This window comes from Sporisorium graminicola, chromosome SGRAM_8 (genome assembly GCF_005498985.1).
Source record: "Sporisorium graminicola strain CBS 10092 chromosome SGRAM_8, whole genome shotgun sequence".
NCBI lineage: Eukaryota > Fungi > Basidiomycota > Ustilaginomycetes > Ustilaginales > Ustilaginaceae > Sporisorium > Sporisorium graminicola.
Window position 1 is genome coordinate 492 of NC_043738.1, and position 14,925 is coordinate 15,416.

Here is a 14,925-nt window from a genome sequence, read left to right on the forward strand (position 1 = left end):
GTCCCCCCTTCCTTCTTTTTCCTGTTTCCCTCTTTACCTCTTTCCCTCTTCCCTCTTCCCTCTTCCCTCTTCCCTCTGTCCCGAACTGTCTCTTGTTTGTCAATATATTCGATTCAGATTTTTCTCTTTCCAACGACCAAATCTGGCGCTGTACAATACCGTACAGTGTTCGCCCAACGCGACGACAAATCAAGTGATTTGAGAAGAGAACAAGCGCGCTGAAATGAATTTTTAACAATTAATGCAGTTTCTGAGGGTACGAAACAGGTCCGGCACCCACCGTTCGTCTTAGCGGAAAACAGAGAAAACCAAACAGGACGCACTTTTTCGTTCCTCTTCGCCATGCACCAACCACGTTCTCAACTATGAAAGTGACGCCAAACGTCGGCAGGCTCAGCGATACCTGTACCACAAAGCGTGCTGTACCTTCACCCCAATCAGGCCCACATGTAGAGTCTTGACTGGACCAGTACCAGACACATGTTGCTGGTTCTGGAGAAAGAACCGCTCGCCTCGATTAGCCTTCCTACGTGTGCAAGCGTACGGCGTAGGCGTCTCGACCATTGTCGACGTTGAACGAGACGGTAGCAGCGTTGTTGCTCACGGCAATCGTTTGAGTGGAGATTGTTGTCCACCCACTGACCGGCCCACCGTTGCTGTATGGAAGATAAACGAGGTCGGCTTTGACTTGAGCAGCGCTTCCAAAGTATTGATCGATGTTCTGGAAGTTGACGTTCCAAGTGCCCGAGAAATTTTCGCTGCCAATTAACGCAGTAACGTCGTTGCTTGCACCAACAGCGTACGAATCGATGCTCGAGCCTGAGTCCGTGCTGCAGGGTGCGCCAGTCATCAGCTCATAGAACTTATACACTTGATACTCGCCCGTTTCAGAGTATGAGCCGTCCGCGTTCTTGATCAGCAGGCCAGCAAGGCTATCAAGCAGTGCTGCGCCACCAGCCCAGTTCCCGCGAAGGGCGTTGAACTTGAGGCGTTCGTAGCGAGCGTGGAACCAGGCGGCCCACCCGGGAACTTGCTGCTCAAGTAAGCCGAACTCGTTGTTCTGAACGCCAATGCCTGTGGTGAGTCCATACTGTTGCACGTAAGCAGGAAGCGCTTGAGCCGGTGGGATCGGGTCGTTTGGAAGGTCGCCTTCCATATGCCAATTGTAAACGTCAGGTTGTACCGCAATTCCTCCGTTAGACTGGATGGAGGACAACCAGCTGTTCCACCAACCATTATTGTACCCGGGATTGCCTCCCGTACTCGGACCCACGATCGGAAGGTAGTTGTTGGTCGAGGGGCCGAAAACGCTTCGAAGGGCGACTGTGGTTCTGCGCCAAAGCTCGTTGAACTGTGACTGATCTCTACCGCCAAAGTTGACGTCAGGTTCGTTCCACGGCTCCAATTGCAAAACGTACGGCGCCGTCATACCATTCGCTTGGACGTCAGAGATGAACTGCTGGACAAAGGCATCCCATTTCGTCCAGTCGCCGTTGTCGCCTGGCCATACGAAGGAGCCAGACGTCGTCTCGTCGGCGCCATACAGATCTGCCATTTTGGCGATGGTTACACCGCCCACCTCTCGCATTCGTTTGTAGGCTCCTAGCAGTTGTTCGAACCTACGCTGGTACGACGCCATACTCGCAGCGTAGCCGGATGGCTGAGCATCGATCTGCGCACCGCCCTCGGAGAGGTAGTTGATACCAAGATCGACGATGTATGATTGAGGAGGGTTTGTGCCATTGACACCATACAGGACGCCCTGGGCGAAGTGCTGAGGGGTGCCGGAGCATTGGTTGAGATGGACGGTGGTGGTGTCCGAAGCTCTCTTCACAAAGGCTGGGGAGGCATCGGCCACTGCGACTGCAGTGGCCGCGATAGCCAGAACGCATTTCTGAATGGCCTTCATATTTTGACTTGGGGTTGAGCGAGGAGTGGTAATGATGAAATGGGAGGGAACAAGGCCAATCAAGCGGCAGTTATATACCTTCCCGCAAGCAGAGCCGCGGGCACAGCTACCGCACCCATTGCCTCTGGAACAGGCTGAGATTCAGCCAATTTCTCTCTGACTCCTGTCCGATGAACGAGACACGACTATGAGAACTTTCGCAGTGGTCAAATGAGACCTTTGCTTGCCTGTGGAGCCCCGCACATCTCCAGGTTGAGTTTGGACACAACCGAACATCAAGGTTTCCGAGACGATGCGCTTATTGCCGAGCACCAATTGTTGTGTTGCGTGATGCAAGAACAGGTTGACCCTACAGAGAGCTGGTCAGTCACACAGCAAGCCCATGCCTGCAAGAGATCGAAAGGAAGGAAACCCACTTCTCCCCACGAAAAGGATCGCTGTAGTCCTCTTTGCACGCCTGACCTACATCTTTTTACAAAGCAGATGTCCGTGTCTGAAGATTGCCGGCACGAAAGACATACAGTACGCGCTAATTCGGATGATGCTATGCTGGACCGATTGATTGTAGATTTCCGTTCGGTAAAGTGGTTATTTGCATCGGTCTCAATCATCGGCACCAATGTCGGCTAGACCCCTGCTGAAAATGGATTCGCCAACGTCGAAGCGAGGACAGCTTCAGCCTTGCCGGCTTTCTTCAGATTTCTGTCACAAAGTCACATGCAAGTATAATAGTGGTCGAGCAGTAGGGAGGGAGATTGCCGGGAGCATCGAGGTAGACAGTTATCCGGCGATCCATCAAACGTGCCTCCCGTCGGAATGCTACCTCGGGTCTGATCGACATCCCATTCACGACTATCGGCAACGGTTACGCCACGCTTCTCACGGCCGTCAGCAGCAGCAGCGCCTCATATTGTGGCTTGTTTTACGCCATATCCGGTCGGGTTTTGCTGTCGCAATTCTCATCCAATTTTCGAGCGCGTGTTTTTTGAGTGTCAAGTTCTCGCAAGCCCCAGAGCGGAGGTTCCCAGGAAAGAGCGAGGACAGCGACAGAGACGGCAGATTTGTTGCAACCGACGCTTTGAAACAAGGAGCGGCACACAGATGCGAATCGAATCGAAGAAGCACTGGAACGGATCTTGAGAGCAAGGAGAGGCAAGACATCGCGGGCGCTGTGTCCTGACAGCTTTCAGGCCAGCCATTCCTGAAGCTGAGCGACGAGAAGGGTTCGGCCTGCTTTGGCCGCTCCTGTATCTTGGAGAGGATCGAGAAGGAGGAAGTCGTGAATGATCCCTCCAAGCCGGGCGCTAACCATGGGAAGAAGAGTTGAAAGCGAGACTGGTTAATATCGGCTAGCTTCTGGTAAAAGAGGAACAAGTTCCCTGAGACTTACCTTGCAACTTGCACACCCGCTTCGCGAAGCTTTCCAGCATACTCTTCTGCGTGATCGCGCAGGACATCAGCCTCGGCCGTCAAGATGAGAGCAGGCGGAGCTTTGGCCAGCAGCTCCTTGTCTGTGCGTAGGACCGAGATCTGCACATTGTCCGCGCTGGCGGTATGGATACCGGCGGTGTATTGCTCAAAGAACCTGCAGGTATAGCACAAATCGTCTCACCAGTATCGGTTAGGCTGCGTTGTAGGGTCCACAGGTGGAACAGCATGTGAGCAATACAGTACCTACCATTTCATCGCGTCTCGTTGCAAGAAGAATCCCTTGGCGAAATCGTTGTAAGAGCCGGTATCAAACGAGAAATCGCACACAGGGTAAAGAAGTGCTTGCCCTCGGAGATATCGACCTTGGTCACGCAAAGCGGTAACCGCGGACATGTTGCCACCAACAGAGTCGCCTGCGATAGCGATCCGATTAGCATCGCTGTGGTACCGGAAACAGAGCAAATGGATCAGGTCTGAAACGAGTCTGCGAACGGGGGATGTTCATATTGTGGCCACATCCGTGCCAGACTTACACGTTGTACATTGCGCTTTTGCCCTTGATGTGCTCGAGAGCTTCCCAAATCTGATTCAGTGCAGTTGGATACTTTGCTTCTGGAGACCTTGAGTAGTTGACAGCAAACACAGCTGCGTTGACCCTTTTTGCAATGTCGCCCAACAGACGGCCGAAAGCGTCCGGGCTACCAAAAACCCAACCGCCCCCGTGAACGTACAAAACGACGGGCAATCGCTGAGAAGAATTGTCGGTGGGCTTAATCAACTTGACGTCAAAGGAAGAAAATGTGATCACCTCACTGGTGATGCCGTCTTTGAACGCAAGCGACTCCTTCTGCACGTCATCAAAGATCTTTCTTCCCTCGTCCGGGGGGAGCTCAAATAAAAAGGGAGGCTTGGCGGTTGCGCTGTGCTCGAGTGTGTGCCAGATGGGAAACCTCGTCAATATTTTGGCCTAGAACCGAGCTGCATCCAGGTTTATGTGTACCTACTCGGCAAACTCTTGCGCAGCTTTCTCCAGGATCACCTTCATAGTACCGTATGTTAGTGCGAAGTGAAGGGTATACTGGGGTGTGGTGTGGTGTTGAGAGTGTGGGGGGAGACTTGGCTGACTCGAATGTTCGCCTTCACCTCTAAGTAAGTTACAGCAATCACACATCTCTCAGGAACAAAACGGCGTCCGAGGAAGGTGGAGCGCACGGACCATTCAAGGCCGACCAGCAGTGGATTATCGGCCCTGTGCGGAGAGAGTGACCTCCCACTTGACCGCTCGAGGCAAAGTGCGCATGCCATCTGATGAGAGGCGCGCCGGCGGCCTTGACGACGCTTTTCATACGGGATCTAATGTACCACGACCGGCTCATGCGACTTCGCGCGCCAGATTTGACTCGGACAAAAAGAGAGAGAAATAAAATTTCAGGGTCACCAACCGCACCCGTACTGTAATTCGGAGCAACCGAGTCCATCAGGATGGATGCGTTCCTTGTGCTGGGCTGTCTTAAATTATATTTAAATAAATTCGCTTACGCCTCTCGCACAGACCGATAACAGTGCGTACAAGCCAGTCTTCTGCACCGAAGCGCTTTAGCCTCACCCTTTGTATTGGCAAGAAAAGGTGAGGCTTCCATATCCGTGGATCAAACACTTTGCGGGCTAAAATGATGTGCGAGTGGTACCGAGGTCGCCGTGCAGGGTTTCACTAGAACAAAACCTGCCAACCACAAAACACCGACTGTGGAGGGGGAAGGGCGAAAGGTGAAAAAATATTTAAATATGCAATACTGTAAGAAAATTCCACTGCATTGTCGTGTCAAATAACGCAGTGATGTTACGCTTCCACGGGGCAAAACATTTCGATTTCTAGACCAGGTTGGTGGCACTCTGTTGCAACCGGAAAAGGTCTGAGTCTGGAATGACTCTTGGAGAGAGTAAAGGCCGGTGTGCGGACATGTAGAGTTGCCAGGCGTGTGTTCCGATCGGTGGAAGCGGTAGCTGCTCCACTTTTGATGTTGACCCATCTGTCCAGTGTGCTCGCGCCGCCTTCGGTCCCTCTCTCTTCGGCTACCTTCTTAGTCTCGACAGCTTCGAGGATCCTCCCCCCAAGCGATTCAGGAGAATTAATCTTTCGGCGTGAATGTTGTCTGGTGCCGTGCCAAGGGTCTCGCGCGTGACTTTGGAGCTCGCAGTAGCATAGCTTTACCTACGAGTTGAGATCACCTCGTATCTAGCGAGATCTGTCTAACCAAGCCGACTGACCCTCGTGATTCCCTAGATCCGAGATAGTGTGGCACGCTTTGATGAGGTTGGAGTTGCCGTGAGATGCGTTTGCCTCCGGTACAGTGCTTGGGCATTCTTGAGGCTTGTAGACGAGCTTGCGGCCGTCGGCAAGCAGTTTCGACGTCGGCGTTGCTAAGTTTAATTTTGTTTTCATGTGGTGCGTCGATACTACATATGCGTCGGTACTAAAGTACGTACGTTAACTTATTGTACTGTATGTGTACATTTGCTGCAGTTCCGTGGTACGCACAAGATCGATTGATGCTGACGCGACTTCTACAATCATACATTCCAACAGCCCGTGGCAACAGAGTAAGGGACATAAAGGACTAAAGAGACTGGCGGCATTATTGTTGCGATTTGCGAGCACGTTTCCGCAGCGCGACCCCGGCGGACAGAGCCAGCAAGGCACCAAAGCCAGACGTTCCTACGAGCGCAAGAAAGCCGTGCTTGTAGCGGGGAGCATCCTTCGCGCGCAGCACCTGTGCACCTGCCAAGCCTGCTGCGTTGTTTGCCATCACCAGAAGGGCCAGGGCGATCGGACGCTGTCGAGATTGAACGCTGTTGGAAATCCATGAGCCCATGACTCCAACGAATGATGCGCTGAACGCAGTCATGACCAGTGCGCCTACGAGCAGGACAGCCCGCGACGTGCCCTGAGGAGGCAAAGAGATCCAGAGGAAGCCGACGACGCCGCCAAGCATATAAGCTGCCACCCAGTACGAGTGACGGCCCCACCTGCTCACGCAGGCACCTGCAGTGAGACTGAGAACGATCCCTGCAACATAACCAGGAACTGCCAAACCATTCGCGTCGTACCTGCGGAATCCGAGCTGCTTGATGATGAACGGTACGTAGGTGCTGACAGGGGCTGTGGAAATCATGCCACTGAGAGCCGAGAAAACGATCAAGAGCACACGCCAGTCACTGACGGTGTCGAGGATATCAGCAAACTTGACCTTGCCCCGGTGCACCTCGTTGCACTTTGTTGGATCGTCGACGAGGACGCGCGTCATCATGATCCTTCCTTCGCGCTCGGTGTACCATGCACGACGCAGTTTCGACCCTTCTGGAACCACGGTGCCATCCGGGAACCAAAACAGAGCAAAGATGCCGGCAACGACGGTCAGAATACCTTCTATGATGAACAGCCACGACCATCCTGCCAAGCCTGCCGTGCCACGCAGGGTGAGAATGCCCAAGGACGAGACTCCGGCAATGCAGCTGGCGATGTTGTTGGCGCTCCAGAACAATGCGTATCGACTGGCGAGCTCGTCTCGACGATAGAAGCGGCCCAGATAGTACGCAAATCCAGGGATGAAGCCGGCCTCGAAAATGCCAACCAGAGCACGTGTAGCGTACAGCTGACGGTGATTGGTGATCCACGCCTGACCAATAGTGACGGCACCCCAGCAGATGACAGTGAGGGGCAAGAAACGATGGGGACCGAACTTCTTTGCTGCCATGTTCCAGGGAATCTCAAAGACCACGATGCCGACGTTGAAGATAGTTGTGGCGTTGTTGAGCTGATTTTGATTCATGCGGAGATCCTTGAGGAAGTTGTCGGTCAGAGCGTTGGCGACATTGCTTCGATCGAGGGACAGTGTGATAAAGACAATCATGGCAGGGATCAACGCCAGAAAATCTGTGCGCCTACGAATCCTGTTCTCTTCCTCTTGTGTCCAAGTGAGCTCGTCGTCGTAGCCTGGCTCAAGGAGCAATTGCTTGCGGAGGTCCGGATTCAGAGCCTCGCGCTCTGCCATCGTCTTGGAAAGGCCACCGAACGCCGTTTCTTCGTTGAAGGAGTGGTTGCCGGTGGCATCAGGAACCCAGGCAGTGTCGGATAGACTCTCCTTGATCGGCGACTTCTCTGCCTCGACAGCATGAGAGAGCGACATTGTGGAAGCGTTGCTGAGCGAGAAAGCTTCGGATGAAGAATAAATTCGTTCGTGGAAAAGCGTTTCCCCATCCGGTATATATGGCTTTCTTTCTTCTTCCTACATGGATCGTATCTAAGCGAAGAACTGCTCGCTGTCTTCGTCAGATCAAAAGTTATCATTGACCATTGCTGCTGAAGTTTTTGCAGACATTCGGAGTACAAGGCGGGCTGTCGACATCGTAGCGTCAGCTGTACCATCAATCACGCGATGTTTCAAGAAGAATGTCCCGCTTTCCTGTCAACTCGAATTGCTGTCAGCTAGTGCCCGTTTTTGACAGGACGCGCGCGCCAATACCGTGGTAACCATGCACTATAGCGACTGAATTCATGCGCTAAATGGCGTGCGCGTTCCTGGTTGACCACATGGCCGCAAACAGACATGGTCTTGCCGGATATTACCGACCGTCGCGCTACCTCTGGTCTTGGCGTAGCGCCGCTCCGGCTTGTTGATCGTCCGCCGTTTCGGGCCGTGATTCGGGTAAAGTGTCAAGTCGGGTAAAGAGGCTCCCTGCGGTCTCAGAAGATGCACGCGGTTAAATGTCGTGACCGTCATCGTGAGCACGCCATAGTACCGGACCGACCTGATACGACTCTTCTCAACGATTCAGGTCGCAGCTTATCAGAACCTATTCCGGCTTTCATCTCTCCAGGACCCTCTCCTTACCTCGGTAAGCTTGTTTCGTCGACCGCGTGGTCCGGGATCTTGCTTGTTGAGAAGACCTCGTCCGCGGACTCCGAGAAGATGATGGTCCATATATAAAGCGCTTGTGTTCTTTCGAGTTCGTGTCGGGCGCTTTCCTTATCTTGATACTCTCTTCAACTTTAAAGATGACCTCGGCAGCATCAAACAAGAGGCCAAACTTCCTCATCATCGTCGCCGACGACTTGGGTTTTTCCGACGTAGGTGCCTTTGGAGGCGAGATCTCTACGCCCAACCTGGACAAGCTGGCGTTGGAAGGCGTGCGTTTGACAGGCTTCCACACTGCGTCAGCATGTAGTCCGACGCGCTCGATGCTCATGTCTGGAACCGACAACCATCTTGCCGGACTGGGCCAGATGGCCGAGACGATCAGTCGCACGCCAGGCTACCAGGGCCACGAGGGTTACGAAGGTGTCCTCAACGACAAAGTGGCAGCACTGCCCGAGCTCTTGTCCGATGCAGGCTATGCGACCTACATGTCTGGCAAGTGGCACCTCGGGCTCACCAAAGAGACTACACCGCATGCCCGTGGCTTCCAGCACTCATTTGCTCTGCTGCCGGGCGCTGGCAACCACTACGGCTACGAGCCCCAGCTTCAAGACGGCTCGCCCGCCATCAAGTTCATGCCTCCTCTGTACTATGAGGATGATCGACACCTCTCGTTGAACGAGCTTCCGCAACCGTTCTATTCGTCCGACGTGTTTGCCAGCAAGCTCATTTCGCAGCTCGAGCACAGAGAGGGCGATGCCGCACAGAAGCAGAAGCCCTTCTTTGCGTATCTGCCCTTCACCGCTCCACACTGGCCGCTGCAAGCCGACCCTGCGGTCGTCGCAAAGTACAAGGGCTTCTACGACGATGGCTTTGAGGCCTTGCGCGTCCGGCGTATGGATGCTTTGGTCAAGCTTGGCTTGATCGATGAACATGCACGACAGGCTGCCCACCCTGCCATCGAGATCTTCAACCAGGATCCCAAGTGGGACTCGTACACGGACGAGGAGAAGAAGTACAGCGCCAAGCTCATGGAGACGTACGCAGCCATGGTCGAGACGATGGACACCAACATCGGCAAGGTCATCCAACATCTTGACGAGACCGGCGAGCTGGACAACACGTTCATCCTGTTCATGAGCGACAACGGGGCCGAGGGAGCTCTGTTGGAAGCGCTCCCAGTGATGGGGCCGCATATTGCTCAAGTGATCCGCAAGTTCTACGACAACAGCTACGACAACATCGGACGCAAGAACAGCTTCACCTACTATGGCCCGCAGTGGGCTCAGGCTTCCACTGCCCCTTCGCGCATGTACAAGGCCTGGATCACTGAAGGTGGCATCCGATGCCCCTGTCTGATTCGCTATCCTGGATTCGCTAAGCAGAACGGCAGCATCGTATCCAACTTCACCACGGTGATGGACATCCTCCCGACGCTGCTCCAGCTGGCAGGAACGCAGCATCCAGGCAGTACTTTCCGAGGCCGCCCTGTGCTGCAACCAAAGGGACAGTCGTGGGTGCCTTTCCTGACCAACACCTCGGAACAGATTCATGGCGACGACCATGTCACTGGATGGGAGCTGTTTGGACAGCAAGCCATTCGCAAAGGAAACTGGAAGGCGGTCTTTATCCCCGCGCCCAATGGACCGGAGCGATGGCAGCTGTACAACATTGAGAAGGACCCAGGCGAGACGGAGGATCTGGCCGAGTCGCACGCCAAGATTCTCGATGATCTCATCCAACACTGGACCGAATACGTCGCTGAGACCGGAACCATCTTGCTGACACGCAAATAACTAGGCCTGGCGGGCAAGGCTGCAGAAGATTTCCCGCCCGTACCCCAAATGGAGGTGCAATCTGCTTCGTCGAAGCGGTGGCCACTTCAATCCAATGATCGTCAAACTATCTATGCCGATTGGGTCTATGAGACAAAAAGAGAACGGCACCTGAGAACTTTCGTGGTACGGCCGTGAGCGTCTCTGGGTATGCAAGCATTGTGTGTGCCGTCCGCCCGACCAGGCGATGAGCCGGTAGCAAGCAGCGATTTCGGGCTGCGAAACGTGGCAGCACAGACTTGAGAGAGACCTCTTCTAGATACGTGCCTGTGCGGTGACGGCAGTAACTGGTGCAAACCATCGCACCCATCGCTCGTCACTCGGGCCATGAGACAGGCAAGGTTTCACATCGCAGGGGTATGCATCACTCAACGTGACAAACACAGAAGCGCGGACAAGAGGTGAACCTGCGAAAAAACGATAACAATTGCGAATTCCTATGCTAGCAATACAAACACATCGACAAACCCATCACTCAATCATACATTCTTCTCGAGGCTTTTCCTCTGGCTGTGCGACGAAGCCGAGCTGGACTGGGGAAGGCGAGCAGCCTCGGCATCGTCGACCTCGTGCAAGGCGCTGTCGTGCTTGGGCTGGGCGTAAGCCACGCGCCAGATGCTGAAGGCGGGAGTGTCAAAGATGTCCTTGATCTCCTCGAGCGATCGACCGGTAGTGTCGGGGATGCAGAAGAAGACAAAGGTGAGACCGAGGACGCAGATGCCGGCAAAAAAGGCGAAGGCACCCCAGCGGTCGAAGGCGACGAGCATCGAGCTGGTAGCCCGCGAGCAACCAAAGTAGAGGAGCCAGTGCCATGCCATGTAGAAGCCGTAGGTGAGACCACGCACACGGGTCTCAAAGAGCTCGGCAGAGAGAAGGTAGGGCAGCGAGAACCAGCCGACGGACCATGCGACAGCGTGGAAGTAGATGGCGACGATGGCCAGGCGAGAGGCGCTGGTGAGCGACTTGGAGGCCTCGATCTGTGCCGTTGTCTTGCCGTTGGTAACGCCGAGGTAGGCACCAACAATCGTAAGCGTTACAATCTGCATGCTGACACCCGTGATGAGCGAGCGGCGACGTCCGATAAAGTCGATGACAAAGAAGGCGGTCACCACGGTTGAGGTGAACTTGACCACACCGTAGAGACCGGTGGCGAGTAGCTTGGTCGTGTCGCCCGTGATGCCAAGGTACGAGAAGATGGTGGGGCTGTACTGGGTGATCGAGTTGGAACCACTCCACTGACCGAACAGGTGGGCGGCGGTGAGGATCCAGAAGCGGCGGCGCGAGTTGGCGGTGGCGAAGACCTCCTTGGTGAGCTGCCACATGCTTGCATCAGCGGTTGCGTGCTTCTCTTCGAGAACGCCGCGTTGCATCAAGTCGAACTCTTGCTGAACATAGGGGTGCGAGGCGTCCAAGTTGCGGAAGGACGACAAGTTCTCGAGCGCCTTCTCATCCTTTCCCTTGTTGAGCAGCCATCGGGGAGACTCGATGCAGAGGAAAGAGCCGGCAAGCCAGATGGCGGCAGGGATGAGCTGCATGAAGGTGCAAAGACGCCACTGCATCGACGAGTTGTTGGGCTGGTGGTGCTGGGAAGCGTAGGCAAAGAAGAATCCAAAGACGACACCGAGCTGCGAGTGATCCAAAGCAAACCGTGAGAAAGAACGTGATCAGTGTCTGGCGGCAAGTGACACTGCAAGTGGTCAATAGGTGGTAAAACTTACCTGCTGGCAAGCAGCGTACTGGAGGACAGCGAGACCTCGAATGCAGCTTGGAGCAATTTCGGCAATGTAGACCGAGGGCATGACCGTGGTGGCACCGATACCGATACCGCCGATGAATCTGGAAGCGTACAAGGCACCAATGTTACCGCCAGAGCAGGCCTGGCCAATGACTCCGGCCATGTAGACGAGAGTAAACAGGCGAAGAGACCAAAGACGTCCGTACATCTGGTTGAGCTTGATGCTGGCAAAGGCACCGGGGACGGCACCGGCGGTGGCGATCGAGATGACCCAGCCCTTGACGTTGGCTTCGTCGGTCTTGCTGAGGTGGGTCCAGCCAAACTCTTTGCGGAACGAGTTCATGGTGACGACCGAGGCGATGTTGCCTTCGTCGATACCTTTGGCTACACCCGAGAAAGCAATGATCAGCACGCAGTAGATGAGCTGCCAGCCAAAGATCTCGCGCGGACTCTGCTTGATGGCCTTGGCCGTCCTCTGAATCATTGTCTCGGTCATGATGGAATGCGAGCCGACTGGCGTGGGTTACTTGCGGGAGGGGGGAGAGAAGGCAAGGCAAGGCAGCAAAGGTGATGGAAGAACTTGCTCGTGCGCAATTTGGTGCCTCTACGACGGACGCGTGCCTGCTCCTGTTTGGTGTTGCGAGTTGGAGGAGGAGAAGGAGGTGTCCTGGTGTGGGGTGGGGAGCTTCGTACCGTCTTGTAAGGGAACGGCTTCATATATACAGGTGCGACCTAGCAAGTATGGGTGGAGCCCCACATGGTAAACTTGCGGGGGGAGCTAAGTTAGCGTATCACGTTGAAGCATGAGCAAGAGCACCAGTGAGCAAAAAAAATCACCCCTTTTGGCGAAGGCTGCAAGCCAATGAGAGCGGATCAGAGGCGCAGAGAGACCAGGAACGGAGAAGGCCATTGGCTGTGGGCACAGAGCTTGGGGTATGATAGGAAGGAAGCGCAGCTACGGTCGTCTCGGCCAAACAGCGAGCTGCAAGATGGCGCGAAGGGGGTCGTCGGAGGTAGAGTGGCAAGATCTTGGCAAGGCTGCGCAGAGTGGCCGGGTCAAGCAAGCAACGTGCGTTGGAAGCGCAGTGAGTGAGATTGGCAGTGTGGCAAAGTCACATGAGTTGCCGTGCATCCGGCATTGCCAAAGACAAAGGCAAACGATGACCTCGTGGGTTGGACGAATGGAGAGTCAACGTCGCAGAGGCAGTTGGCGAGCGGGCATATGCTCCTACCAAAAAAAGAGATCTGTGGGGTCGGCGAGGGGCTTTCAGGCACCGTCTCCGACTTTTCTTCGGTTCAATTTGGATAAGTCCCGCTTCTTACCCCTCCTTGTTCACCGTTGGCGGAGGAATGTTGAGGACATCTTTGCTGTGACCCGTACACGAATTTTGGAGAATAGTGCATAGGAAGAAAGACTCAGTTGGAACCGAGATCGGAGAGTAATGCAAGCCGGCCATTTTGCGAGGCCTCGAAGCTGGTTGCCCCGGTCATGCTTGTCGGTCAATATGCGAGCGTGTCGTGGTGGACGTTCGTGGACCGTAGGCCGTAAAACCCAGGCTGGAGTCCCGCAAAATCGCCGACGCTTCTTGGCTGCTGCCCAATCTGATGCCGTGGATCAATGCAAGGCTGCCCAGCTAGAAGGACAAGGAAAAGTTCTTGCCAACACAGCATTGGACCCTCTCATCTGAGCTTGACTTGACACTTTCGGCTCCATCGGATATCGCGCTGCCGTGGATGCGACGTAGGCAGCATGCAATCGTCTCTACTGTGAGCTGGGTGCTGCTTCGCCCTCGCGGCCCTTTCTTCGGGCAACTCGAGATGGTTTAGCCATCTATCAATGACCAGGGACAGATTCGGAACACGTCGCTCAGCACCCATCCTCCTCATCCCTAGTCAATTGCTTCTTTTAAACACATGTACCCCAGGCCATTGCTCCCTCTGCGATCTTTTCGAGCCCTCTCTTCCTCTGTGACACGATATCCCACATTGCGACCACACTCAACCATGGCACCTACATCAACATCGCTTTCCGCCGGCACGCCGGAGACCAATGCTTCCAAGCAGGCCAAGAACCTGCCGTACATCCCAAATCCGGTCAAGGAGGCGCTGGCGAGGAACGAGCTCACGTACGCATTCACTGTAAAGCTGCTGCGCTCGATCGAGGCGGTGCAGATCGCGCAGACGGCCGGGTACAACAGCATCCTGATCGACCTTGAGCATGCGCCCTTGACGCTCGAGCAGACGGGGCAGATGTGCCTGGCGGCGCTCGCACGCGACATGTGCCCCATTGTTCGCATCCCGCAGCTCGAGAGGCACTGGATCTCGCGCACGCTCGACATTGGCGCCCTGGGCATCTTGGTTCCTCACGTAAGTCATTCCTGGCAAGCCATTTTTTCTGGATATAGTGTGCTGACGCTTGCTTGCGTTGCGACAATGCTGCATTTTTTTGTCTTTTTTCTTCTTGGGGGTATACAGATCAAGACGGTGGAGGAAGTGCGTCGGGTGGTCTCGTACTCGCGCTTCCAGCCCATCGGTGAGCGCTCTGCTGTTGCTGGCCTGCCCCACCTGCGCTACAAGAGCTACCCGGTCGCTGAAGCCAACAAGGCATGCAACGAGGCGACACTGGTGATTGTCATGATCGAGACGCTCGAGGCGTTGGAGATCGTCGAGGAGATCGCCCAGGTTCCTGGCGTCGACCAGCTGCTCATTGGCACCAACGACCTGACCGCAGAGATGGGCATCCCCGGCCAGTACGACAATCCTCGCCTGACCGAGGCGTACCAGAGGGTCATCAACGCTGCCCAGGCCAACGGCCTCTCGGTGGGCATTGGCGGTCTGGCGTCAAGATCGGACCTGGTCGCCAAGTTCGCCCGCATGGGAGCCCGCTTTGTCATGGCTGCCACCGACCAGCCTCTGCTCAGCGCTGCTGCCGCCAAGAACGCCGCCGAGATGAAGCAGCTTGGCGAGAGCCTGACTCTGTAGTGTCCCTTTGCTGTCCCGTTTCCTCTCTTCGCAGCTGAATGCATTCTTTTTTGGTCGAACTCTGAATCTATACACTGCGCTAGCCACGTCAATATTTGAATTGCAGATGCTTGCTTG

The 14,925-nt window shown here is 54.9% G+C and overlaps 6 protein-coding genes across 6 annotated transcripts; 2 read left to right on the forward strand and 4 right to left on the reverse strand.

Moving 5' to 3' along the window:
* Positions 1 to 526: 526 nt before the first annotated feature.
* On the reverse strand, positions 527 to 1,909 carry EX895_005781 (uncharacterized protein; the record flags this gene model as incomplete). The annotated part of the gene is made up of 1 exon (XM_029886373.1): positions 527 to 1,909. The coding sequence occupies one exon, from the start codon at positions 1,907 to 1,909 to the stop codon at positions 527 to 529; it is 1,383 nt and encodes a 460-aa protein (XP_029736686.1).
* Positions 1,910 to 3,095: 1,186 nt separating this feature from the next.
* EX895_005782 (uncharacterized protein) lies at positions 3,096 to 4,385 on the reverse strand (the record flags this gene model as incomplete). Its single annotated transcript, XM_029886374.1, has 5 exons — positions 3,096 to 3,213; positions 3,300 to 3,494; positions 3,588 to 3,779; positions 3,874 to 4,260; positions 4,345 to 4,385. 5 exons carry the CDS (start codon positions 4,383 to 4,385, stop codon positions 3,096 to 3,098), a joined length of 933 nt encoding a protein of 310 aa, XP_029736687.1.
* Positions 4,386 to 5,976: 1,591 nt separating this feature from the next.
* EX895_005783 (uncharacterized protein) lies at positions 5,977 to 7,527 on the reverse strand (the record flags this gene model as incomplete). The annotated part of the gene is made up of 1 exon (XM_029886375.1): positions 5,977 to 7,527. One exon carries the CDS (start codon positions 7,525 to 7,527, stop codon positions 5,977 to 5,979), a length of 1,551 nt encoding a protein of 516 aa, XP_029736688.1.
* An 869-nt stretch (positions 7,528 to 8,396) lies between these two features.
* Positions 8,397 to 10,052, forward strand: EX895_005784 (uncharacterized protein; the record flags this gene model as incomplete). Its single annotated transcript, XM_029886376.1, has 1 exon — positions 8,397 to 10,052. One exon carries the CDS (start codon positions 8,397 to 8,399, stop codon positions 10,050 to 10,052), a length of 1,656 nt encoding a protein of 551 aa, XP_029736689.1.
* A 518-nt stretch (positions 10,053 to 10,570) lies between these two features.
* Positions 10,571 to 12,322, reverse strand: EX895_005785 (uncharacterized protein; the record flags this gene model as incomplete). Its single annotated transcript, XM_029886377.1, has 2 exons — positions 10,571 to 11,716; positions 11,810 to 12,322. 2 exons carry the CDS (start codon positions 12,320 to 12,322, stop codon positions 10,571 to 10,573), a joined length of 1,659 nt encoding a protein of 552 aa, XP_029736690.1.
* Positions 12,323 to 13,830: 1,508 nt separating this feature from the next.
* Positions 13,831 to 14,808, forward strand: EX895_005786 (uncharacterized protein; the record flags this gene model as incomplete). Its single annotated transcript, XM_029886378.1, has 2 exons — positions 13,831 to 14,193; positions 14,302 to 14,808. The coding sequence occupies 2 exons, from the start codon at positions 13,831 to 13,833 to the stop codon at positions 14,806 to 14,808; spliced, it is 870 nt and encodes a 289-aa protein (XP_029736691.1).
* Between the last annotated feature and the right edge of the window lie 117 nt (positions 14,809 to 14,925).